Raw genomic sequence first — 24548 nt, forward strand, 5'->3', positions numbered from 1 at the left:
TTTTTTTATCAGAAATATTTTATTACAAACCCCCGTCCCGTCTCCACTCTCACCTTTTTTTAGCAAAATACTGTACAGAAAATCTATAAAATGTATATAAATAAATCTATATCTAATGATATATATATCTATTTGAGGTACGTCGTATGTACCATGTTGAACAAGTGCAAAAGTCAATGTTGTTTATATCATGCCATATGTTGCGTAAGCGTTACACAGATTACTGTATATTCGAAGGAAAAACAGAAAAACGTGAAGTCTGAGTGCATGAACAATCGCTCAGTCAAATGATCGACCACAGAGAACCAGGAAGTGCTTAGAAATCCGATTACACTGCAGAATTTCTAATATTTATATATTGATTGCCAATATACATTTTCTCTGCACGGAATCAGATCCATCCAGTGCTCGTCTGTGCTCCTGCACGAGTGTGAGGAGGGGGGAACGGCCAATCAGAGCAGAGTATTCCCCCTAACTAACCGTTACATAAATACAGAGAGTTATAACGTGACGTTAGTTTGGTGATGAGCGATTAGTCGTGGACTCGGACCTTCAAACACCACAGTATGTGTACCGATGTATCACCGAGGGTAAGTGTGTGTCAGCGGTTGGAGGTCTTGATGTTGGTCACGGCGCCGTGTTTCTGTCTCAGGTGCAGACGGAGTTGACTCTTGTGTCGAAAACGTAAATCACACGTTTCACACTGAGGAGAGAGAACAAACACACTTAATCATCTCACTTGACTACTAATATAAATAAAATAAAAAGTAAATAGGAATGTGTGTCACAAAAGAATAGTTTCAATGTTTTTTGTCACACAAGTGTAGTACCCTATTTATTAAACATGTATAGTTTAAATAGTTTGAAGAAACGTAAAAAACAAAACGTCACTGTGGGTAAATGAACCTCTAATGTGTCATTGTGTCCTCATTAATATTCATTATAGCCTCATCAATATTCACTGTCCATCCAATAATATTCACTGCAACATCACTAATATTCATGATTCTAATTCCTCCTCATTATTATTCATTGTGTACTCATTAATACACATTATAACCTCGTTTGTGTAGTCAATAGGACTCATTATAACCTAGTTATTTTTATTATACACTTGTTAATATTCATTAGAACAACAAATAATAATTGCACACATTAATATTCATTGTGTACTCGTTAAGGTTCACTGTAACCTCGTTAATTAATCACAGACTCATTAATATTCATTACAGCTTCATTATTATTTGACGTGCACTCGTTAACAGTCACTATGACCTCATTAATACTCCCTGTGCACCCGATAAGAAAGTAAACGCAGCGTTTGGAGCGTAAAGGTGTGCGGCGTTGTGCTTACGTGGTAGGGTTTCTCGCCGGTGTGGATGCGCAGGTGACTCTTGAGCGTCTGGAGATGGCGGAAGCGGGTGTTACACACCGAGCAGCAGTACGGTTTCTCGCCGGTGTGGATCAGCACGTGAGCACGCAGATGAGCAACCTGACATTAATAAAACGAGTCTTGGTCACAAAGCTGCAACGTTACACCACCTAAACCTGAGGTTCTCCCCGAGACACCCGCGTACCTGGACAAAGGCGGAGCCACATGTCTCGCACTTGTAGGGTTTCTCACCCGAGTGGATGCGCAGGTGAGTCTTCAGGTTGGCCGGCCGGTTAAACTGAGCGCCACACACACTGCAGCAGTACGGCTTCTCACCTGAACATTAATCACCGCCTTAATTCATCATGAATATTTACATTTCATTATGCTAATATTATTATTTGTATCTTCCGAGGAGGCGTGGCTAAATCGCTGGGGCAAAGTGAGATGACCGTGTTTACCTGGAGAGACAGATTTGTGGTTGGTGAGGTTGTGGTTGGAGGTGAAGGAGGTTCTGAGGAGGTCACAGTCGTACGATTTGGGGTCATGGAGACACTGATGGTTCTCAGAGTCGTTCTCCATTTTGTCCCACTCGCTCCAGGCTGGATCAGTGCTCTCTGATGAAGGAGAACATTAAGAAGACAGGAAACTCAGCTACAGATTTCAAGTGTAAAGAGCAAGTTTAAAATCAGACTATCCCTAAGCATTAAAGAGTGACCACACCCCCTTCGTTAAGACTGTGTTACACAGGCCACACCCCCTTCATTAAGACTATGTGTTACACAGGCCACACCCTACCAATCTACAAAGGTTACACTTCCTTCGAATAAATTAATAATAGCAAGTAACGCCTTACAACGCAAAATCAGATTATTTGATTAATTATTAAAGCTTAATTAAACACTAACCCGTCTTCGTCTCTGCTTTGGTCACAATGTTCTCCTGTCTCGCAGAGTGAGTGGACATGGAGACAGGTGTCCGTTTCCTCTCAGTCTCACTGCATTTCTCCACAGATCTATAAACACAAAGCAAGTGTTATTACGCAAAATGCTAATATGCTAACTATGCTAACATTTCAACATGCCGGCAAGAAAAAAAACTGATAAAGTATAACACTATGAATAAATAGGATAAAGAATAAAGCACACCACTAGAGGGCACTAAACGACTGCTAGATTAGCTAAGAAAGGCTTTTCTGTAACGCACCTGTTGGAATTCCAGAGCGGGTTCACGTGTCCTTCAGTCGAGTTGAGAACGATAAACTTGTACTTCTTCCAGTTGCGCACTTTCTGGGGCGACGTGGAGTCTCGGACGCAGCTGCTCGACTCGGCCGGGGAATTCGGCTGGCAGTCTGACTTCAGAGGGCTGCGAGGACTGACCATGTGAGGAGAATTCTCCACCACCGCACTGCGATCCGGACAGACGGGGGGGTCCACATTCCGACCCTTGCCTCCCGGATTTGAACACGACCGGGATGTTGCGGCTTGGCTCTCTTTCGGAATTTCCCAGGAAATCGGTTTGGCGTTTGAGACGGAGCCGGTGGGAAAAGGGCGAGGAGGAAGGTGGCTGTAGATGCTAGTCGGGTTGCTAGGAGATGAGCTAAGTGTATAGTGAACCACAGGAGGAGTGAGGTCACAAAGGTTTATGTCTTGAGGCAAGTGGGTGGAGCCAACTGGTGGTTCCTCTTGCTGCTGCTTCACACTCAAACTCCTGTGTGAAGACAAACCGCTTAGTTTTAGAACTTGATGATCAAAATTTATGGGGCAGCCCCTTTATCTGGTGAACAAGTTACCTGGACTCCATGAAGCGCCTGCAGGTTTCCACCATGTGCTCCATCTGCAGGTAGACGGCCGTGTTGAGTGTGGCCACGATGAAGCGCTCTTTTAGGCTCAGACAGGAAGTGTACATGAACTCCAGCAGGATGGCGAAGCCGTCAGGGTCGGCCTTGGCCTCCAAGCTAACCACCGCAGGGTCGGTTCTGTGGCCGTTGATGAAGATGGTGTAAAAGAAGCCACTGAGAAGAACCAGATGAGAAGATGGAGTGTAAAAAACCCACCCTGCTTCTAGAACAACTCAGAACTCTCTGTATTACTAATCGAGCAGGCACGCGAATGCTGCAGGTTTTCCCAGGGGTTATTCAAACATCAGGACCTTTAGAATCTAATCTGATCTGATCTTATCTACATTACAGCACAGTGAGATTCTTTTCATCTAATATCCCAGCGTTTTTTTTACCCCCCCTGGAGCACTGAGGGTTAGGGGCCTCACTCAAGGGCCCAAGATTGTCAGCTTGGCGATACCGGGACTGATCAGAAGGTCTTCTTCTTTTGACCAGTAACCCAGAGCCTTAAGCACTGAGTACCCCTCCCCACCTTTGGGGCGTGTCGTATTCACGGTTTGTGACTATGTTACTGACCTGCAGGCCATAAGGACGGTCTTGTGTGCGTGAAACTCTCGGCCCCCGACCTGCACCGTGACGTCGGTGAGGATGTTCCGGCTGCGCAGGCGGTTGAAGTTGAACAGCACGTCGCCCGCGTGCCGAGTGAACTGAATGCAGCCGTCTGCTGCGTGGCTCATGCTAACGTTCTGCTCGGGAAAACACAACACACAGAATCAGAACTGTTGCTTAAAGACTAAAGATGACTTAAAAAAAAAATATCAGTGTTTTATTCCTCTTATAGCGCAGCAACTACACCGTCTAGAAAAGTTCCCATAAAAGTTACAGCTTTAGAGGGTACTGAACCCGAGCGAGCGCGTTCGTGTATATACAGTTCTGATAGACCAGCAACAGCCCACACGAGCTGCAGTGTTGGAGACGCTCTGACCCAGACGTCTAGACGTCACAATGTGTCAAACTCACTTACGCTCGCCCATTTTTCCTGCTTTTAACATCAAGTTTAAGGACAAAATGTTCACCTGCTGCCTAATAAATAAATCCACCCACTAACAGGTGTCATGATGAAGATCATCAGTGTTCTTCACTTCACACACACACACACACACACACACACACACACACACACACACACACACCTGTATATGGTCATAAATCAAAGCCTTCTGACCAATCACGATCCAGAACTGCGAGATCAATTACAGCACTGTAACTGTGAGCCTGATACTGTGATTCTACTCAGTCTGGACACATGATACTGTTGTTAATAAAGTATAATTATAAAACATTTCCATCCTACATGTGGAAGAATGTATATGAAACGCGTGTGAGCCCAGCTCTGAACCCTGAGTCCTGAGCCCCTACCCCACTCTCTCAGCTCAGTCAGCAGCTCCACAGAGCCTCAGGACAGGGAAACTAAGTGTCATGCACACATTCCTCAAGCTCGGAACAACCACAGGATTTAACTTCTGTAGCTTTTAAAACAACAATATTCTCAAAACCAAGAAAGGAAAATACAGTAAAACCCAAATAAACGCCTTCAGGCCAACAGGCAACTTTAAAAACAAACTAGTTTCAGTTTAAAGATCGATTTCATAAAAGTAACAGTTCGACTACAAATAAAAGCATTTAGAAATAAATAATATCTCTTTAAACACGCGCCTGAAACCCGGCGTTATTAAAAGGTAACATGTTTTAAAGTCACCTGGTGTGTTTTTCTTAGAAATCTGTCTCTCGGCGGTTCCTGGAATCTGAACTTCTCTGAAGGCTTCGCTCTCACTTCTCGGAATTCCACCGCCGGACTGAACCACTGCCACAGCGCGCGGGGGGGGTGTTAAATACATTCCTCTTCACTCGACATCCGTTCTCAATCGCTTTAATAACTACATGTGCGCTTTTCAATTAAAAATGTCTATTAGTTTAAAACCGGTTGATTATCGAAAGCGTTAATCGGAAATATTTAATTCGTTTGCACATCTTGTCGTGTCGTTCCCCCTCCTGCTCACCCCTCAGTGATGTACTCAGCTCAGGCAGCGCGAGCTTGACCATTACGCAATCGTGATTTACGGTCGCAGATTCGTCAGTCAACCCCACCCCCCCCACCCCCAACCCCAAAGGCACTGAGTGGAGGTGAATTATTATTATTATTATTATTATTATTATTATTATTATTATTATAAATAAAAATAATAATAATAACTCGAAATTTCACAAAGCGGCACTTGTTTGTTGACACCACCACAGACACGCCATTAATCTGTGAGCCATCATGTGTGAATTCGAGTTTATTTTTAATTCTGATTTCTATTCACTTCCACACATTATAATCACATTACAGGAGTCTGTTACATACAAACGAGTAATAAATTAAATCCTGAAAGCGGTATGATCGCTGGAGCGAGGATATTTGGCGAGGGCCGTGACGATCCGATGCGAAGCCCTGGATTTGATTAGTCTGCGTATCGGACGACACGGTCGCTAAATGATGTGATAAAATGGTTGCTATTAAAGCTACACTTGGCCGTCTGAAAAGAAAAAAAAACACTTCCGTTAATCGCATGTGGCGAATGAGACCGGTACGTTTGCTAGAAGATTCCATGAAGTCTTTCTAAAGCAAAATGACATTTGCCGTTCCTCACAGATTCGAAAGATATTTTGGGAAGTTTTGTCATTTTCTGTAGTTGAAATACCAGGTTTCAAAAATCACATCTTTACTTTTATGGCAGACTGAGCGACGGCAGACCCAGCTTGGTGGTGCTGGGATTTGAACTCACACCCTTCTGATTTAAAGCCTTCTGAGCTTCCACTTCCCCATACTGACAGAATAATGCTGTGCTTAAGACAACGTGTAATTCCCCATGTACAACCCACAGAAAACAACCCCTCAACTCGGGGTATCTACCACTTCCTGCCATGTTCCCAGAGTAACACCAGACCAACATGGCCGCTCTCATTGTGAACAGTGTAAAGCTGGGCTTCTCTACATTTAGATCAGTTCATATACAAACACAGCAATGTTACATTTACATTTGCGGCATTTACCAGAGCGACGCACAAAAGTGCTTCGAGTCTCCAGCAATGAATAAATCTACACTGGTACACAAGATTACAAGATAAATCAGACTACAACTCCTGATTTTTACACAGCAAACTTGGAAAGTGCTAATTTAAGTGTTTCAGGAAAAGGGAGGTCTTCCACCGTCGCTTGAAGATAGTCAGGGAAACACTGAAAGGTCCAACGCTGCATGTAAAGCTCTGGTGTTTCAACAGAAATACCAGTCGATGTCAGATGTAATGGTTTTATTTATCGCTCATTGCGGAGCAGAACTTCTACACAAGCGTCAAGGTCAAACTCCACTTTCAGTTCATCTTTAGTTTTAATAATAATAATAATAATTCGTTACATTTATATAGCGCTTTTCTGCAGCACTCAAAGCGCTTTACATATGAAAGGGGGGATTCTCCTCAACCACCACCAATGTGCAGCATCCACCTGGATGTCCTCACAGTTTCAACAGATCCGAGAGTTTAAGGGCAGCGTGTTGTACGGAACACAGTGAGGCAAAGTCAAAAGGTTAGGATTAAAGAGAACCGTGCACACACACCCACACAAACAAAGGTCAGATAAGTTCAGCAAACCACACTCCAGCCACACACACACACACACACACACACACACACACACACACAGTACGACTGCGGTCAAAAATCTGCCTCCAGTTTGCACAGACTGATCAGCAAAATGTATTTATCAACTCAGTATTAGAGAAGAAGTTCACCAACATAATTCCCTTCACACCAAACGTAGTCTGGGGCTGTAGACCAGAGCTAATGTTCACTCGTAGCTCCACCACAGAAATCTATTACACTCACAATCTTTTCTCCTGAAATGTAATACCTCGACTTTATTTCTTGTGAACCAGCTCTGATGTGGTGCTCAGCGGCTTTGCCTGAACATGTCGCGTCATTAAAGTGCAGTTGGAATTTTCTGAATGAGAGGAACGCTGTCATTAAACATGTTTTTTATTTCTTTCTTTTATTTTAACTATAACTCAGCTGGGAAAGTGTTTTTCCCAGAAGTATTGCAGCTGTGGGTGGGGTTTATGGGAATACCTGTTTATTTTGATCCTGTTAAAGCTGCAGTGGTCAGCATTTTTTTTATTTATGACTTGTAGAAATAACTCAGATTATATGTCGTAGATAATAATAATAACATTATTGTGACACATAATCTAGATAAGAAATCCTGCTTGGAATCTTGACCTCCGGGTCGGAATGCATGTTTTCTTTGTCGTTTATTTGAATTTAAATGTCAAAACAATTTTCTTACTAACTGTTTTCACTAACAAGTTTCCTACATTACTGTATTAAAGTGACATAATGTCTAGATGAATTCACAATGGTACCATAAGAGAGTCCAAAATTTGCAGATTTTTGGAACTCGTTGGGGTCTTAGAACGTAACCCCCGCAAGTTCCATGGGACCAGTGTACACGTTTTAGGCTTTCTGATTTATTTCCACAAGCCCCACCCTCTCATTAATTTTCACAAACCTCCACAAAAATAAAAATTTGAATACGCGCTTCATCACTGTTAAATAAACGTTTCTTTACTATGTCAACGATTATACGTTTTTACACCCGTTTAGATGTCGCTATGGAAACGAACAAGCTCGCCAATATATACATCTGTACCCTGTCAGAGCAATATTAAAAATAATCCAACATCAATCTGAATCCAGAAGGTTGAAGGTAGAAGGAAGACGTTTTGTACTTCGAAGGAGAAACTGATTTGTGTCGGATTGGTTTAAATTGGAAAATGCACTCTGGTTAGAAATAATGTTCTGAAAGCGAAGCAGGATTTCAGGGGAACTTTGTGACTGACGCACAGACTCGTGACACGACTTTCTAAGTTATTTCTTCTTAATTGAATTTCTCTTTAGCCACATTGTGAAACTGTGGCGTCCCACACAGTCTGACGCACTCGTACTTCCTCATTCCCTGGAAACTGATCTTTCATGTATGAACAGCTTCAGCTTAGGGTATTGTCTTCAAATTTCTGGGTGTGTGTTCATGTGTGTGTGTGTGTGTGTGTGAGAGAGAAAGATAATTAATAACCACAGTCTGTGCACTCTTACACACACATGAACAGGTATCATGTGGAGTCCATAGCTTATTAAACACATGATCACCAGTTTCTGATTGGCTGATATTTTCTTATCAAGCCAGCTCGACCAATCAGTGTCCAGTCCATACCCCCATTTACAGAAATCTAGATCAAGATTTTTAAATTTATCACCAACCAGTGATTCAGTGGTGACAGCAATGGAGAAGAAAACCTCCCAGAGACAATATGAGGAAGAACTTTGAAACGAAACCCATCCTCATCTGTGTGCCATCAGATAGTGCTGTTATAAATCATATCCTTGTGTAAATGTTAACACCAAGTCGAAAACGCTAAACATTGTAACGGGAACTTGAGTATGAAACCGTAAGTCTGTGGTCTATAAGTGAAGTCATCAACTGTTCCCTCTACCATCCCCTGCAATCTCATGAGGATCTTTAGGAGGAGGAAGCGCAGATCATTAGGCATGTTTTTTCTCCTGTAATGGTTTAAAACGGTGCTTATTGTTTGCTCAGTGCAAAATGGACTCCAGCAAGACTATGATGACAACTAAAACTGAGACCCAGTGACAGCATCCACATTTCCCATTTCATTATCGAAAACTGCTCATTTACCCCAATAAACCAAAGACTTGGCTAAACTAATATCATTTCAACCTCGATTTAAACAGTGAGACACTAATCAGGAGGTTGTTGTGATTTAGAATACAAAGCTCTGCCCTATGCTGTAGCCTTCACTGTTCAAGGTACTAACAAAGATCCTGCACCTTTAGAGTATGGTTGATGTTAAAATTCCCAAATTCCACTCATCTATGGTGCCTATGATGTTCAGACTTCCTGAGCAGAAAACAATATTTATGACATGATTTATTAATTTATTACTCACATAAGAGTCTGGATGTGATGCTACAATCTTCTCCTCCAGAGAGCTAACAAACATCTCAACAACCGCTAAAGGTTTTAAACTGAGATCAACGCGATATCATAAACCATTCTAACACACCGATTCATTCAGACAACAGCAATGAAGGTCATTGTTCTATGTGTAATTTGCTGTGCATTGCTTTGGGAAATGAAGGTGATATGAAAATAAAGGTGACACATTGTCCTAAAACATGCTTTAAGCTGATGTTGATGCAGTTCTGGACGGTAAGTGCCGCCATTATGCAAGAACCTGACCGACCGCCAATAGTGACTTTTTACAGGTGAGTGTGTTTATAGCGTCATTACGACCCACTCTCCCAGCTCACGGTTATAAACTAGCCTCATTAAGACCCATCACATGCACATCGCTATAAAGTGAAAGAAACTATTTCTCCAATGAGTGCGTTTTGGGTAAAAAATTAAAGCGTATTCTCTTCCGCCGGAAATAAACACTTTATACATGTGAAGAAAACAGTCTCATTTGAAAGGTCATGAAAATCATCAGATGCGTCAGTCAGTGTGTTTATCACAAAACGTCCTGTATAAAAGTGTAGAATGGAAGCTTCGTTACTCCAGTACACAGACGTTCTATCAGAGATGAAGCTCCTGCCACTGGTTTGTGTCCTGCTGTTTCTGCTGGCCTTCACACCCCAGCCGGAAGCTTCGCAAATTCCCATGAGGCTGTGTGGCCGCGAGTTCCTTCGTGCCGTAGTCTACACGTGTGGTGGCTCCAGATGGAGAAGGAGCCTGAACGACATCTTCATGAACGGTCAGTAACGGAGTTTAAAATCTTTATATCTCAGTAATGTTTTGGAAAGCCACCTAAACAACCCTTTAACAAACATATTGTGTTTTGGACACAGAGTCCGAGCTGGAGGACACGCTGAGGTTCAGGAGGAATGAGGACACGGCCCTGCTGGATCTCTGCTGCAGAGTGGGCTGCAGGAAAAGTGACCTGACACTCATGTGCTGAAAGAAACGCCGCCCCCCGATCCCTCGTTCCTGCCCTCCGACTTCTGGTGTTTATCAAGTGAGAAGAGGAAGAAGAAAAGCAGCTCATGGGCATGCTGCAATAAATACCTGAGACACTTCATACTGCTTACCTCTACTTACACACACACACACACACACGTTATATTCAACACAGCTCATCATAGAGAACTAGCTAATTCAGATTTAGTTTTAATATTGCTACATAATACTGAAGATGATGAAGATGATGAAGATAATACTGATGTATTCAATAAACAATGAAAAAGGTGTCATTTCTTTTCTCAGATCTTTATTTGGTGATTTACTGCTTCAATCCATCTATATATATGTTTATCCATTTATCCATCTATCCATAACCCTCACTATCAATCTATACATGTATGCATCAGTTTATCCTTTCAAACTTCTATCCGTTTATTTATCCATCCATCCATCCACCCATCTTTCATTGTTTTAGTTTCTTTATATAAGCATTTTATTTTCTGTTCAACTCTTTATACAGCCGTCCCAAATCTTTCAGTTTATCCCACATCCATCCATCTATTCCTCAATATATTCATTCATCCATCCCTAATTAACCTATGCATATCTATCTATCTATCTATCTATCTATCTATCTATCTATCTATCTATCTATCTATCTATCTATCTATCTATCTATCTATCTATCTATCTATCTATACTGTATATCCAAACATGATCCATGTATCCCTCTGTGTATACAGACATATTAATCACAACATCCATCAATATGTACATTTACATATCTATCCATCCATCCATCCATCCATCCATCCATCCATCATTAACCTATCCTTATATTTATTTACCTATCTATATCCATTATTCATCCTCTCTATGTGTATATAAAGGTATTCATTATAACATCCATCTATATGGCCATCTACATATCCATCCATCCATCCATCCATCCATCCATCCATCCATCCATCCATCCATCCACCCAACCATAATCAGCTTTGAAACCTGACTTTCATTCCCCAACATCTTTTTTAAAGTCTCAATCCTGAAGAACTCTATAAAGCTAGACCCCATGGTTCCATTCTGATGATGTTCTCATACGCTCTTCCAGCCTCATTCAAAGTACAGGGCGTAAACATTGGCCACAGCAAAGAGTGAGCTGTTCTTGAAGGAGTATGATGAAAAGGTGTCAGTGGTGGCGTCCCAGAGGCAGCGGCTCGCCATGCGCAGGTTCTGCTCCGCCAGCTGGCCGATGCTGATCATCACGACGATCTTATAGCGAGGAATCATCAAGTCCTTCACTCGTGCCTTCACCACCTGCAGGAACACAGGATTAATTATAAACTAATAATAACTGGAATCAGTTGAAGTGATAATGATTACACTCTAGAACACTTCTGGAGAACTCATCAGGGATTCTGTGCTGTAGTCCCTCAGAAAGTCCTAGCTTTCATATTAAGAACTGACCTCTGATATGGTTTTCGTCATCTGTCTACACAGTTCAGGTTCATACTTCTCCTCCTGCAGATAGCTGCTTAGGACGTCCATTAGGATCTCCCTCACGGCCTGCACAGGGAACCGCTTCAATGGACCTTAGCAAAAGAGAAGTGAGTAAACCTCAAAGATGTGTGAAGTTGAATGATAAACCTTTACCATCACCTGCCTGCACTCTTTTCTTCGTGATCTGCATGTATGATTTGTCACATGCTTTACACTGGATGACCTTCCTAACGCAACCCTCCCCATTTATCTGGGCTTGGGACCGGCACTAAGAGTGCACTGGCTTGTGCAACCCTAACGGCTGGGTTGCCATGTTTCTTTTGCATATCCTCCGTTAAAGCTAACAGTAAGGTGTTGTGAGGAATTTTCATCTGTGATCAGCGTCACTTCCTGGGAGTTTAATCGCTCATAAAAGAATGAACATCCCGGCTCACCGAGCTGGTACGTGTTCTCCATTTGCACCGCATGTCGAGGATTTTCATCATGATGGCTGGCTTCGTCCAGATACGACACGGTGCTGATCGAGCTATAGGGAGACAAGAGAATCATGGGAAATATATATATAACAAGAACAGGAAGACATTTCATAGATAAAAATAATATTAATAATAATTGCAATGAAAGTAGTGACTGTATCTGTATGGGGTGTGGCCTGACATGAACATGGAGCTTTTACATGACAAGGGATTTGATTGACAGTTCTGTCCCAAACACTGTTTTTCTTTTGGGGAATTGAGTGATGCTCTAATAGCATTATAGCTTTCTGCTTCTTGCTAGCAACATTGAAGCAAGAGGTGCAAAACTAAAGGTCAAACATTGAAAGTGTCTCAGATAATCAAGTATCCAATCTCACCTAATCCCAGAGAGAGAAGAAGCCAGGAACTCACTCTTTGGTCTTGAAGGTAAGATCTTCTCTTCTGGCTCTGATGTCCTGGCTGCACAGAGACGACATGCTCTCTCGCTTCCTCAGCAGCCGCATGGCCTTCTCCTTCGCCACGTCCGACATGATCACACCCTACAGCTCAATATTTATTCCTAATGATTCATGGACATCTGTCATTTAGAATCCTTTACATTAATTATACTGTGTGTGTGTGTGTGTGTGTGTGTGTGTGTGTGTGTGTGTGTGTGCGCGTGGTATATCTCAAACAATATTCATTCAATCATAAATGTAGACAGTTCATATTCTGGGGTATGGCTTTTTCTGTTATTCCTCTTATTTATTAATGAAAAATAATTAATTCACGAATTAATAAATTTAATTAATTAATCAATTACTGAACAACAATTCTGCATTTCTCTACATTACACTTTCATTTTATTTACACGTTTTTACACGATTCTCCACATTCTGAGCAATAAAATGTAGAAATAGAATGATAAATAAATAAAATAAGAGCGTTACCGCTGTGTCTCTGGGGCTGAGGGTCTCCAGGAACCAGGAACGCTGCGCCGTGTTGTGGCGTCGTGTTGCCACGGTAACGCCAGCGGCGGCGTTTTTACTGGTTGTAATTTGAGAAGGGGGCGGGACTTCGTTCAAGCAATAGCTGTCATGGCGGCTTTTTATTAATGATTAATTCATCGCCCGGAATAATTAGCACCAATAATCATTTATATAACATTTGCATTTCAAATCTAAAATCAAATCGTGTTTTATATTAAAAAAAATATACTGAAAAATCACTTTCATAAAATAAACTGCAGTCGCGAACAGCATCATTCTACTCGTAATGAGATATAAAATACGATATATAAATATATTACAATCATTTTAAATTAAGATTTTAAATAGATTTCGAATAAAATATTAATTTATAGTGGATATTATTGATAGTGTAAATAATAAATGTGCATATAAAGCATTTAAAGATTAATTACGGTGTCTTTCTAATGAATAAAACAAGCAAACAAATGAAAAATACATTTTGTAATCTTTTTTAAAGCTTAAAATTAATATTAATATGATTAAGTGATTAAAATTAGACACTTTTACGCATCGAATAAGCTGATACGAGCAGCCGATGGGAAGAAAAAGAATTAGCCTAGCTAAACCACCATGCTTGGAATTGATGCTAATTATTATTATTACTGTAAAAGTTTGTCAAAAATAAACTCAAGGTTCACCTGTATTTCAGAATGACAAAAACTATTCTATTTTATGGAATATTGATCATTTCATTAAAATTCTAACAGGAAGGAATGTTAGCAAGCTGACTGACTAGCACACAGACCCCACACTGGTGTGTGTTTTTCTTTCAACTCGTTTATTTTATGTTAATATTTTATATTACACCTTTAATATACCTATCGTTTTCAATCTGTATATCATGGTCGACCCGCTGGAGGTCAATTCCTACACGTTAAACGCTTTTGCATAATTCTGTTTCATCTGCAATGAACAAGATGCAACTGATAATAAATACAGATATCACTTTACACACAGACTTTTCTGTGGGGTGAAACACACACACACACACACACACACATGGCACAAAAAAAAGTCCCTTTGCAGTCAATGTTGAAAAAAATGAATGTGTAAATAATCATATGGTTTAACAATGTAAACAAAATGGTGGCCAAATTCCCGATTCCTCCTGATCAAATTCATTAGCATTTTTTTTGTACTAAAACAACACAACACCTCATTAACACTGTGATCCTGACATTTTTTAGATAAACATGTAAAAATTTCGGGATCATTTCTGTAAGTTTTGTGAAATTCCACGACTAAAAGAATTAGCCACGATGCTAGTTCCGCTAGTGTTCAGACGATGTGCAGTTTTTGAAAAGAAACGTAACACGGATGTTTTATAGATTTGCCTGATGGGGAAAAAACACACAATTTCCCTACAAAACAAAGGCCACAGAATGCTAACAACATAATCAGCGCTATGAAGTTATGCTAGCGTTGGCGTTACAGGATGCTACGTCAAGCATCATCGTGGACGTTAAACCCAAACATCTCCATCTCCGCACTGTTAACCACATCAGCTAGGAAGTGACTAGCAGCTAGCATTTTACAATCTAGGTAGCAACTTTTGATCTATAATTCAAAAGCACATTTTTGAGATCGGGTTTATTTAGTGATTTAGTCTTTTAGCCAGTTAACATTTTCTGTTAACGATTCTACAAGCGCAAGTTTGTTGCTAACCCTAGAAATTAGCTGGGTTAGCGTTATGCTAGTTATCAATAAAGCAAATCCTTCTGTCAGACAAGGATGATGTATTGTCTTTTATTTTAAAGAATTTGAAGGAGAGCTGTGGACTGTGGCTGTGAATTTTGGAGGAACTTTGTATCTATGATTCCCAAATTTTATGCGAGAATTTACTTCTGAACCTCCAGCGTATGTGACAGGTTCTTTTCTGGAAGGTTCTAAAACCTTTTGCTTATCTTACATTGCTATGTTTTACACAGACAGCAGGGTGTAAATCAAATATATCATGGCCTTTGTGTAGCGAAAAGTGTTCTCAATCAAGAAAATGTATAAATGCTAATTATATATATTTCAATCCTTTTGTAAAAAAAAAAAAATAAATAAATACTGTAGCTAGTAACATGGCTTGGTCTGTAATTGAGTCTGAATTTGTAAAACCCGAACCAGCGATCCTACTGAATCACCAGGTGGGCATCTGGGGCTTTTATCCAAGCGCCCCCTGGTGGTTCAGATGAACGAGCTCGACCCAATCGCAGGCTATTTTGTTCACTTGAAAAGACTTCACGATAAATAAAACAGACTCCTTGATTACGCCAAAGCATCGTCGGCTACGCTACAGTACAGTACATGCTGGAAAAAAACCCAGTTCTGACTTTTAGATATATATGTAAAATGGGCGTTTGTGTACTTCTTTTTAAAAAGTTCAATAACGGCAAACGAAAAACACAAACCTCATAAATAAAGTGCTGTCATGATTTTTTCCAGCAAACTACTAAACATTGGTGCGCGATAATACGTAGGAGCTGTACATCCGTTTAGACATACATATAACAATTTTTATCTTACATTTATACAACAATCATCAATATTGCTACAGGAAACAAACAAACAAACAAACAAAGAAACAAAACATTAAAAAAGTCCACATTGTGGAAAATAAAAAAGTTCGTACTACGGAATGCTGCATTAAATCCTGACGCAGACTCTGCGGAACGCGGCCATGTTTCCATTCAAGACACGGGGTTAGAAAATATCCAGGCATTGGTATGAAATGTTCATTTCCAGAGTTTATGTCTAATAAATCGAATTATGGAAAATCGTCTCGGTGTGGTTATTTTCTCCCCAGACAGACGATAACGACTCTGATATCTTAACTCTAACAAGACACATGTACAATGTTTCCTTCTGTTCTGATTTAGTCCAATAAAATTCCTCCTGAATGTAACATTTGTTTAGAAAATGTATTCAGTATCATTTCTATGGGATTTTCACTGTTTGTTCGGGAAAAAAACATTTTGAAATATAACAAATGTCACCTCACCTTTTATATTTGTACAATTTCATCAGTAAATCAAAACTCTGGGATAAACACAATATCTCTGGGCCTGTGCCGATTTTATGTTTTTATTGTTACCCCCTGTATTCATCAGCAGCCCACCATAACTAGCTAGCTAACTAAACGTGGATAGCAAGATCACAATGTACATCCCGATCTACTCCATTACGTTTTTACAATTTATCCTCGCAGAAATATCAAACAAACAGCTCTAGAGCCCGTCACATCGCATTATAGTCACCTTTGACCTCAAGCTAATAGCTACCTAGCATTTTATCCGGCATTGTATTTGATATTGTGCAAATATACTGTATGGCGCTAACGCTAACCAGCTTGCAAAAAAAATCGAGACGAATTTCACCGCCTTCAAAATGCTAAGATAACAGTCAGGTGTTAGAAACTTGGTGTTAGATAACGATCCTGTTAGCGATCAGTGTGAATCTAAACACAGCTTTTTAAAGCTAGCATATTACATGGTCATCTTCAGGTCCTGTAACACTTGCTAGCTAAACTCCACCTTTACGAAATAAAAATAAATAAGTGTTTTAGTTTAATTGACAGTTTTCTGTTTGGATTTTAATAATTCTTTCTACAAAAAACTCAAAAAATCCATAGTGAGAATCGCAATATTTGTCTGATTATCGGCACATGCCCAGGATATAAATTCACACACACACACACACACACACACACACACACACACACACACACACACATATATATTATCAAGCTCTGAGAGGAAACTCTGCCTTCGTGCATAAACCCAGCAAAAGAAATTTGCTGTATTGCATTTGTCCTGAAGTTGCCTTCACACACACACACACACACACACACACACACACACACACACACACACACACACACACACACGATATTCTATGCCGGAGAGATTGCTTTGAAGGTTAAAAACATCTTGAAGTCTGTTCAGCAGTGAACGTGAAGGCGTGGTCACTCCGTCTGTTCCGCGTGATGCTGACGTCAGTTATCTGCCAAATATTTACCTGTAAAAAAGATAAAAAAGTACTGAACATCTGACAACACTACAGATATAACTGTCTAATAACATCCACCGTCCTGCTGACATCACACCACTGATGAGTTCTGGACTCTGATTGGTCAGGAGGTGGTGTTTAGTTTTGTATAACAGCAACACGAGGTTTATATTAGTGCAGTCAGAACTTCAACTTCTACCAGAATCTTTTAAAACATCAGTATCTGCACTTCTACTGAGTGATGATGTGTGGAATTTTACCATCTTTAAAAAATGTTGAGTTTTCTGTAAGTAATTAGATGATAACTCGTATCCAATGCACAGTTTATTTAAAACTGTGCTCTCACCTGTGGAGAAGCGCTTCTTCACCAGGGACAGTCTGTATCCACTTCCCAGCAGATGGAAGTCACAGCCGGACAAAGTGCTCCCCTCACTGGTGAACTGCACGGCCAGTTGGGATGGTTTACTCGGACCTTCTGCCAGCTGGAAGCGACACAACAGCGCCCCCACTCCTGACATGAAAAAAGCACACCCATGAGCCGCCATATTGGCTTTAACCACACTGAAATGGCTGAAAACGCTCATGTCCCTGTACTGCACAAACAAAACAAAAGACGCTTTCGACCATTTCTTTAAAATGTCACAGCAACGACTGAAAATGTGTCATCGGTTTCTCAAGCCAGATCGTTTTCAATAAGTGACATATTTAAGTGTGGACATGGACTTAGATCAACTTTTTGGCTTCAACTGTCAGTAATCTAGGGTTAGGGTTAGGGTTAAAAATGTGTACCTCCGTTTTCTGATTTCTGCGAGAGTTCAGAGATCTTCCATTGTATCTTCTGGGTTTCCGGGTTCCTGAGAAAACAAAAATCCACGCTAGCATTAACATATTTGGAGCAAACCATCAAAAATTTTTCAGAGATTTGACATGAATAATCATTTTAAAGACAGGATTATTAACAGCATTTCCTCACCATGTGGCTGGAGGCAGCATGGCCTGCAGTTTGCTAACACCACCGTCCACCGGCACCAGGAATTGGATGTTGGTGAGGGGTGTGGGGCTGGTCATAGCCTCTGCGTTGTATTTGTAGTCTATCCTGAGGTCAGTGCTGTAAGCATCACCACGCCAGCTTACTGCTAGGTTCAGAGGAGTCGACTGGATGCCTCGGGCCGATACCTGAGCAGAAAAAAAACACAACGAAAATGTCACCTTCTGACCAATCCAGTATTTACAATTAGATGGGACAATTGTGTTACATATTTGTTTAAGGAAAAAACAAAATGTGACAAAAGTTGATCAAACACAGCGCATTCTCGAGTCACCTGGTACTTCAGCATGTCCACGTTGTAGTAGGTGGCCTGGGGCCTCTGGTCAGACACCTTCTTGAGATGAGCCATCAGGTTGTGCATGTTCACCCGAAACTCTTTACAGTCAGAGATGGCAGGCATCGTGTCACTGCGCAAAAGCCGTAGAATAGTTCACTGTGTCAGAATTCTATCGCAAATCATCAAAATGATAAATAACTGAGGTGTAATAACATCGTTCAAATAGTCTGAATCCCCCCACCCCCATGTACCCCCCTGCGAGCGCTGACATTAAACGTGATGATTGTACCAGCAGAGCAGCTGAGGGTTGGGAAGGACCTGCTCCAGATGACTGTAATGACTGATGGTGAAGGTCAGTACAGGAGGATTTAGCTGGTTTGAGAAATGTCTTGTGATGCCTGCTGGGAAGGACAGAATCATCTCACCAGTTATCTTCACCACGCACCTAAAGAAAGTCAAAGATGGTTGGAATTAACGGATCAATGTGCTTGATTTTAGACATGGTTGAGCTGGATTTGTTAAATGTAGGACGTACTTGCTGGGGTCTGCTCCTTTGAAGTAGGCGCTGATGGTCTCTGTGAAAGCTGCTGCCACCGGGAGAGTGTCCTGGGGGCCCATAGTAAGCGGACTTGGTCCTCGAGAACAGGCTGAAACATAGAAGCAGGTCCATTAATTACACAAAGTACACTAGAGTACTACAGTATACTCTATGGCTAGCTAACTGACTAAAACTGAGATCATCTGATGCACCAGTTCCTGATAAGTCTAGTCTTAACATTACATTTCTTATGTATGTAAATATATGCAGTTATTCATATTAACATTTTTTTCAACTCTAGTATCATGGTGTTTGGTTTAAAGAGCTTTTGCTGCATCATCATCCTTCAGTCCCAGATCTTAGCGGCTCACCTGAGACAGAAAGGTTGAACTCTCTGCCAAGCGTTGGTGTAGAAGCAGCACTATGGGAAGTGATAGAAGAAATGGAGGAGCTGCTTTCTGCTCGGGCCAGAGGAGCAAAGGGAGGAGGACTCCACGAGTGGACAGGAGCACTTAAGGGCCAAGCCTGGGAGCCAGCATTAAACAAAAAAATAAAAAATTTCAGAAAAACTAAATCAATAATGGTCCATTTTAAATCCAAGTATTTTAAATATATAACATCGGTGTGTGGAATAAGGATTATATCCTACCAAGTCTGACACATTTGGTTTGCCAGGGGGGAGTTTGGGCCGGGAGGATGGCCGGGGTGGGAGCGGTGGTATTGGGCTACCTGCTGATAAAGGAGTGCCAGGACGTGCAGGCGAGGAAGGCCCTGAAGAAAATGACAAATATTCAATGAATGTTGGTCAGCTCGATGTGCATATAACTTTAAATATGCTTGGGGATGCTGTGGGACTCTTAGGGTACAAAGATGGTTGGTGTTCGCTTAGTGGTTAAGACATTGGATCTTGGATTCAAAGGTCATGACCTCAAAATCCTGACCAAACCCCTTAACGTCATAGATGCTCAGTTGTGTGAATGAGATTTGTTTGCTGTGGATAAGGGCATCGTATGTATCTTTATATAAAGGAATATTATTGTTGAGCAAAATGAACATACAACTTTAATCTACTGTTGTACCTTTTGTGGGTACACTTGCATTTCTGGTTAAAGGGCAACAAGATACCCCAAAAGGACATAACAATTAAAAAGAAAAAATAAGAACTTTAAGAACACTCACGGCTACCAGGCCCTGGGGAGACAACCACACTCCTGTAGGTCAGAGGGGGCAGTGGAGGTGGTGTGCCACGCAAACCCACTAATCCAATGTCCTTGGGCGAGGTGGAAAGTGAGAGGATTTCCTCTCTTAGCCCAAAAGAGTCTGGTGTTCTTCTGGAGTCATCTCGTGGCCCCAGAGGAGGTGGCACAGTGGGCAAAAAAGGCATGCCAGGGCTGGGTAGAGTGGGAGGAGTAGTCATGAAAAAGCCAGACTCTTGGAGGTGAAATGTAGAATGCTGCTGGGGTGGCAGGCCATCAGGAGACAGGGAGTCTGGGGAGGAATCTGGGGGTGGTGGAGGAGGTGATTCAGGTGGGGGGATAGGGTGCAAAGGAGGTGGGGATGAGGCAGGAGGAGAAGTAGGAGGTGTGTCCTCGGAAGAGGACAAGAGAGGTGGGGAAGGGGCAGGCTCATTAGGTGGTGGAGGCCTGGAGGTTGTCCCAGCACTGAAACTGACCCAGTTGGACTGCAAAATCTCTGAATCAGATTTGGGGGTATCTGATGGGGCAAATACATTGTCCATGTCAGGAACAGCGGGTCCCCCTGTCGGGTCTGATAGAAGAACGTCCCGGTATATAGAAGATGATCCTTCTCCTCTCACAGTTGGAACAACACTGTAATAACCTGCCAGAAAAACAATGTTTTTAGTTAAACAGAAATGAGCCTTTTTAGAGAATTCACAAAAGACTGGGGAGAAAGTTGATCTGACAAATGTGTTGGTTCACCATACGGGACTCCGTCTGACGTGGACTGTGATACAACATACCATCATTAAAAAACAAATTATTTTTAGAAAACAGTTTAAGAAGGACTTGGATATTGAAGACTGGTTGTATTAGACTCTAATGTCAAGCAAGAGACCTTGTAATGTCTGAAGGCGGCCTACATGAAATCTCTGACTGTAGCCATACACTTTCTGACACCATACAAAATAAAATTTGATGAACCTTTTCAAATGCAGTCTGGCAGGTTACATTTTTACAGAACTGTGCAATCGTCTACATCCTCCAGGCACTGTGTTTCTACTTTTAACTATACAGTGCTACCCAGCATTAGTAGATCTTTCTACATGTTTAACAACCATTGAGGCTTGGACAGAAACTGAGATTAATGATCTCACTCATTACAAACGACCAGGAAAACCACAGAATCAGTGCTGAGTAACCTGCTTCTAAATGATTAGATGATCCTTTTCGGTATGTAAATGAGTAAACACCCAGGAATTCAAACACATTATCTCTCATTGTGTGTGTACACAAGCAGTGAGGGTGTGATAAACCATCAACCTTCTTTAGATTCTTTAGCTCACTACATATCGTAAGAGGCTCCATAGCTCAGTGGTTAGAGCACTGGTCTTGTAAACCAGGGGTCGCGAGTTCAATTCTCGCTGGGGCCTTCTTTTAATAATGACAAAAATTAATTGAAAAATGATTTCTGTTTGATCTGATGTTTGTAATTCAGAATATTTGGAAGTAAAATCGAAAGAGCACAATATGTAGCACTTATTCCTGTTTTCTCGACTACTCCAGGACAATTTGGTCTACTATAGAAGATTTCATTCTTTGGTTTATTTCAATAAATGTGTTACATATGAAATAACACACAGAGGTCCATGCTGGTAGTGGAGACTCCTTCAGATCTATCATCTGAATTTAGATCACACACACTTTTAAAAACAGTTTAGTGACTATTGATGCCAAACTGTTGAGGTATTAAACAAACCGGCGTAAAAAAAAAAATGGGAACTGAAATCTCTGGTAGAAAAGTTAATCAACTGCTTCTTGTGAGTCCTGAATTATTGAGCCTTTAATCCCACCCAAGTGAAGGCTTCTGTAGGAACACTGATCCAGAAAATGTTGTTAATGCAGTTGCTAAAACTTGCAAACACTTTCAAAAGAACACCAGTGAGTTGTAGGAGACCATACACACACGTATACCTCCAAGATATTTAGCATAACCAAAACCACAAAGGAAGAAACCCAGAGAACTTATAAAACTTGGTGTCACAATATAAACCAGGAACTTCACATTCTCAGAGCATTTCTTGAAGCCCCACTGATCCAACCAATGAGCAAAGGATCTTTTCAGCAGGTAAATAAAAATGGCACACCCTCTGTGCTTACGTAGATACAAGTTAAACACAAACAGGAACCTTTTCCTTCTAGGGTGTGAACCTACATGTTAACAGCAGCACTAACCAACCCTGAAGCCACCTGGCTCCATAGCTCAGTGGTTAGAGCACTGGTCTTGTAAACCAGGGGTCGCGAGTTCAATTCTCGCTGGGGCCTTCTTTTTTTTTATGGATAAAACCTAGAAGGAAAAACCCATGAACTGACATGACCTCTGATGTTCCTGAGCTAACTGTAGGGTCCATAACAGTTGGACTTTGGACATTTTTTACAGTAGATACATGGGGAACCAGTGATTTCCTGGTAGTTCTTCAGCATCTACTGAGCTGCTGGATGGAAAATCACCTTTAAACACAATAAAAAACTGGTCCAGAGAAACATTCAAGGAAAGCTTTTGGATTTTACAGCTTTATATCTAATCTAATCTGGACCTATCGAATGTTAGTACAGTAGATCTTCCTACCTGATGATTCCAAAGAGCTGGATCTGTAGCTGGGTGGAGTAGCAGGAATGTTCTTCGGTGGAAGAGGAGGTGGAGCTGTAAGAACATATTTGCAATTAAACAACATGGCGCCTTCATAGCCCAAATAATCTCGGTCTCAGTGCTAATCTACCTCCTGTGGGGAAGCGTCTGTTCAGTGGAGAAGTGTTGCGTGGCGTTGATGGACACCACAGCTCAGGCTCTGCTATAAACACTAAATACAATGAAAAAAGAATCATGTTCCCTGAAGCAGTAATAGAATTAGCAATCAGAGCTGACATGCTAATCAATACAACTAGCATACATTTAAATAACAGGAAGTTACATCGCAATTTTCTAACCTATGAATAATTCTGTGTGGTGTAGCGCTCGGATCGGACATGCTAAGCACCGAAGGTTCAAAATCATATAATTCATAATTATAATTAGCAATCATAACTGACATGCTAATCGCTAAAGCTAACTTTCTAAAAAGCTACATGAAAATAAGATTTGTTTTTCATAGCCTTTTACTTTATTCTTGATCAGACGGCACACGTAAGCATTTTGCACGCTTTCTGCGTTATGTGGAGTTTGTTTTACCTTCTGAATTTTGTGCTTCAAAGTTTGCCTCAAACGGAGGGCCGAAAAAGGCCGAAGCGTTGTCTGATAATCTTTTACTGCAAAACACACGGGACAAAAAAAACCCAGAATATTAGCAAAAACTAATACCAAAATAAATGACTAGCCAATTTGACAAGATCCTTAATACCACTAGAGTACAGCTTGTGTGTCTACATGATGGCTAACGTCTAACCTTGGTGTGTCAGGACCAGGCCCTGGAGTTAGAGTTGGTGTCGGAGTGGAACGTCTCGGCCTGGCGATCTCCTCACCTGTACAGATAACCAGGAATACTTTGGAATTCACTTACAATGCTCTGTTTATGCTAAAAAATGAGAACAACTTAAATGTGAACAACACGATGTTAGCGTTCACACATTTCACACGTACTTGAGGTCGTTCGTTTCAGTGGACACTGTAAAAAAGAGGACAGAAAAAAGAAGTGTCAGGTACATGGATTTTCTAATTACTAGTAATTACAAATAATAAAAAAAAGATTGCAAATAAACATCTTAGTAACATAAGATCCTGACAAATTAATGTAGGATCCTGGGAATATTGACCCTCAACAGTATAGTTTTCTGGAACATAGGGACCAGAGAGTGTATTACGAGGTGGTATCATAAGACTAGCTTGAGACTCAAAAATTCTAGAATTTGGGAAAATATAATCCTGAGGAAATGCATTACTGAGAAAATAGTATGTCAGGAATATAGAACCCTGGGAAAATATGGTCTTGTGAAAAGAGACCTTGTAAAAAATGCAGACGGATAAACATCAGGGTAGAAAAATTAAGTTACACATCAGCAGAGCTCTGAAGTTTGACATTTATTCCACACAACTTCTCTACCTTCAAATGACCCCCTGTGGTGTGTCCAAACCAGGCTTGTCCATTTTACACCATTACAGCATTCTGTATCACACCCATAAGCTCTATTGACCTATGTGGTTGTTGCAGTGGACTGTCACTAGGGGGCAGGTTTGTCCCTTC

The 24548-nt window shown here is 41.1% G+C and overlaps 4 protein-coding genes and 2 non-coding genes across 10 annotated transcripts in view; 3 read left to right on the plus strand and 3 right to left on the minus strand.

Annotated features, from left to right (window-relative positions):
- Positions 1-5151, minus strand: bcl6ab (BCL6A transcription repressor b). Its single transcript, XM_046852726.1, has 9 exons — positions 4972-5151; positions 3789-3958; positions 3165-3386; positions 2579-3082; positions 2281-2387; positions 1834-1989; positions 1578-1708; positions 1355-1492; positions 1-703 (listed from the first exon to the last, which is right to left on the minus strand). The coding sequence occupies exons 2-9, from the start codon at positions 3947-3949 to the stop codon at positions 602-604; spliced, it is 1521 nt and encodes a 506-aa protein (XP_046708682.1). The 5' UTR covers positions 3950-3958; positions 4972-5151; the 3' UTR covers positions 1-601.
- Positions 4376-24548, minus strand: part of sgip1b (SH3GL interacting endocytic adaptor 1b) — a 26756-nt gene continuing 6583 nt past the window's right edge. For 4 of the 5 annotated variants that reach the window (XM_046852723.1, XM_046852725.1, XM_046852724.1 and 1 more), the window contains 15 exons: positions 23948-23972; positions 23754-23829; positions 23540-23616; positions 23091-23171; positions 22940-23014; positions 20312-20971; positions 19782-19903; positions 19504-19657; positions 19130-19241; positions 18884-19039; positions 18592-18724; positions 18243-18445; positions 18059-18123; positions 17616-17780; positions 14020-17278 (listed from right to left, as the gene is read on the minus strand). In XM_046852723.1, the coding sequence (XP_046708679.1) occupies positions 17256-17278; positions 17616-17780; positions 18059-18123; positions 18243-18445; positions 18592-18724; positions 18884-19039; positions 19130-19241; positions 19504-19657; positions 19782-19903; positions 20312-20971; positions 22940-23014; positions 23091-23171; positions 23540-23616; positions 23754-23829; positions 23948-23972 (2127 nt within the window). In that variant the 3' untranslated portion in view covers positions 14020-17255. Of the gene's footprint in view, positions 4406-14019; positions 17279-17615; positions 17781-18058; positions 18124-18242; positions 18446-18591; positions 18725-18883; positions 19040-19129; positions 19242-19503; positions 19658-19781; positions 19904-20311; positions 20972-22939; positions 23015-23090; positions 23172-23539; positions 23617-23753; positions 23830-23947; positions 23973-24548 lie in introns of those variants that run through there. The other variant, XR_006926333.1, reaches the window with a different exon arrangement.
- Positions 9868-10285, plus strand: insl5b (insulin-like 5b). The gene is made up of 2 exons (XM_046851152.1): positions 9868-10081; positions 10176-10285. Exons 1-2 carry the CDS (start codon positions 9868-9870, stop codon positions 10283-10285), a joined length of 324 nt encoding a protein of 107 aa, XP_046707108.1.
- On the minus strand, positions 10598-13338 carry dynlt5 (dynein light chain Tctex-type family member 5). Its single transcript, XM_046852738.1, has 5 exons — positions 13193-13338; positions 12675-12822; positions 12222-12313; positions 11755-11879; positions 10598-11604 (listed from the first exon to the last, which is right to left on the minus strand). The coding sequence occupies exons 2-5, from the start codon at positions 12791-12793 to the stop codon at positions 11401-11403; spliced, it is 540 nt and encodes a 179-aa protein (XP_046708694.1). The 5' UTR covers positions 12794-12822; positions 13193-13338; the 3' UTR covers positions 10598-11400.
- On the plus strand, positions 21671-21743 carry trnat-ugu. Its single transcript has one exon. It is a non-coding gene; the product is annotated as a tRNA-Thr (tRNA).
- trnat-ugu lies at positions 22563-22635 on the plus strand. Its single transcript has one exon. It is a non-coding gene; the product is annotated as a tRNA-Thr (tRNA).

The sequence above is a fragment of the Silurus meridionalis genome, chromosome 6, assembly GCF_014805685.1.
Source record: "Silurus meridionalis isolate SWU-2019-XX chromosome 6, ASM1480568v1, whole genome shotgun sequence".
NCBI lineage: Eukaryota > Metazoa > Chordata > Actinopteri > Siluriformes > Siluridae > Silurus > Silurus meridionalis.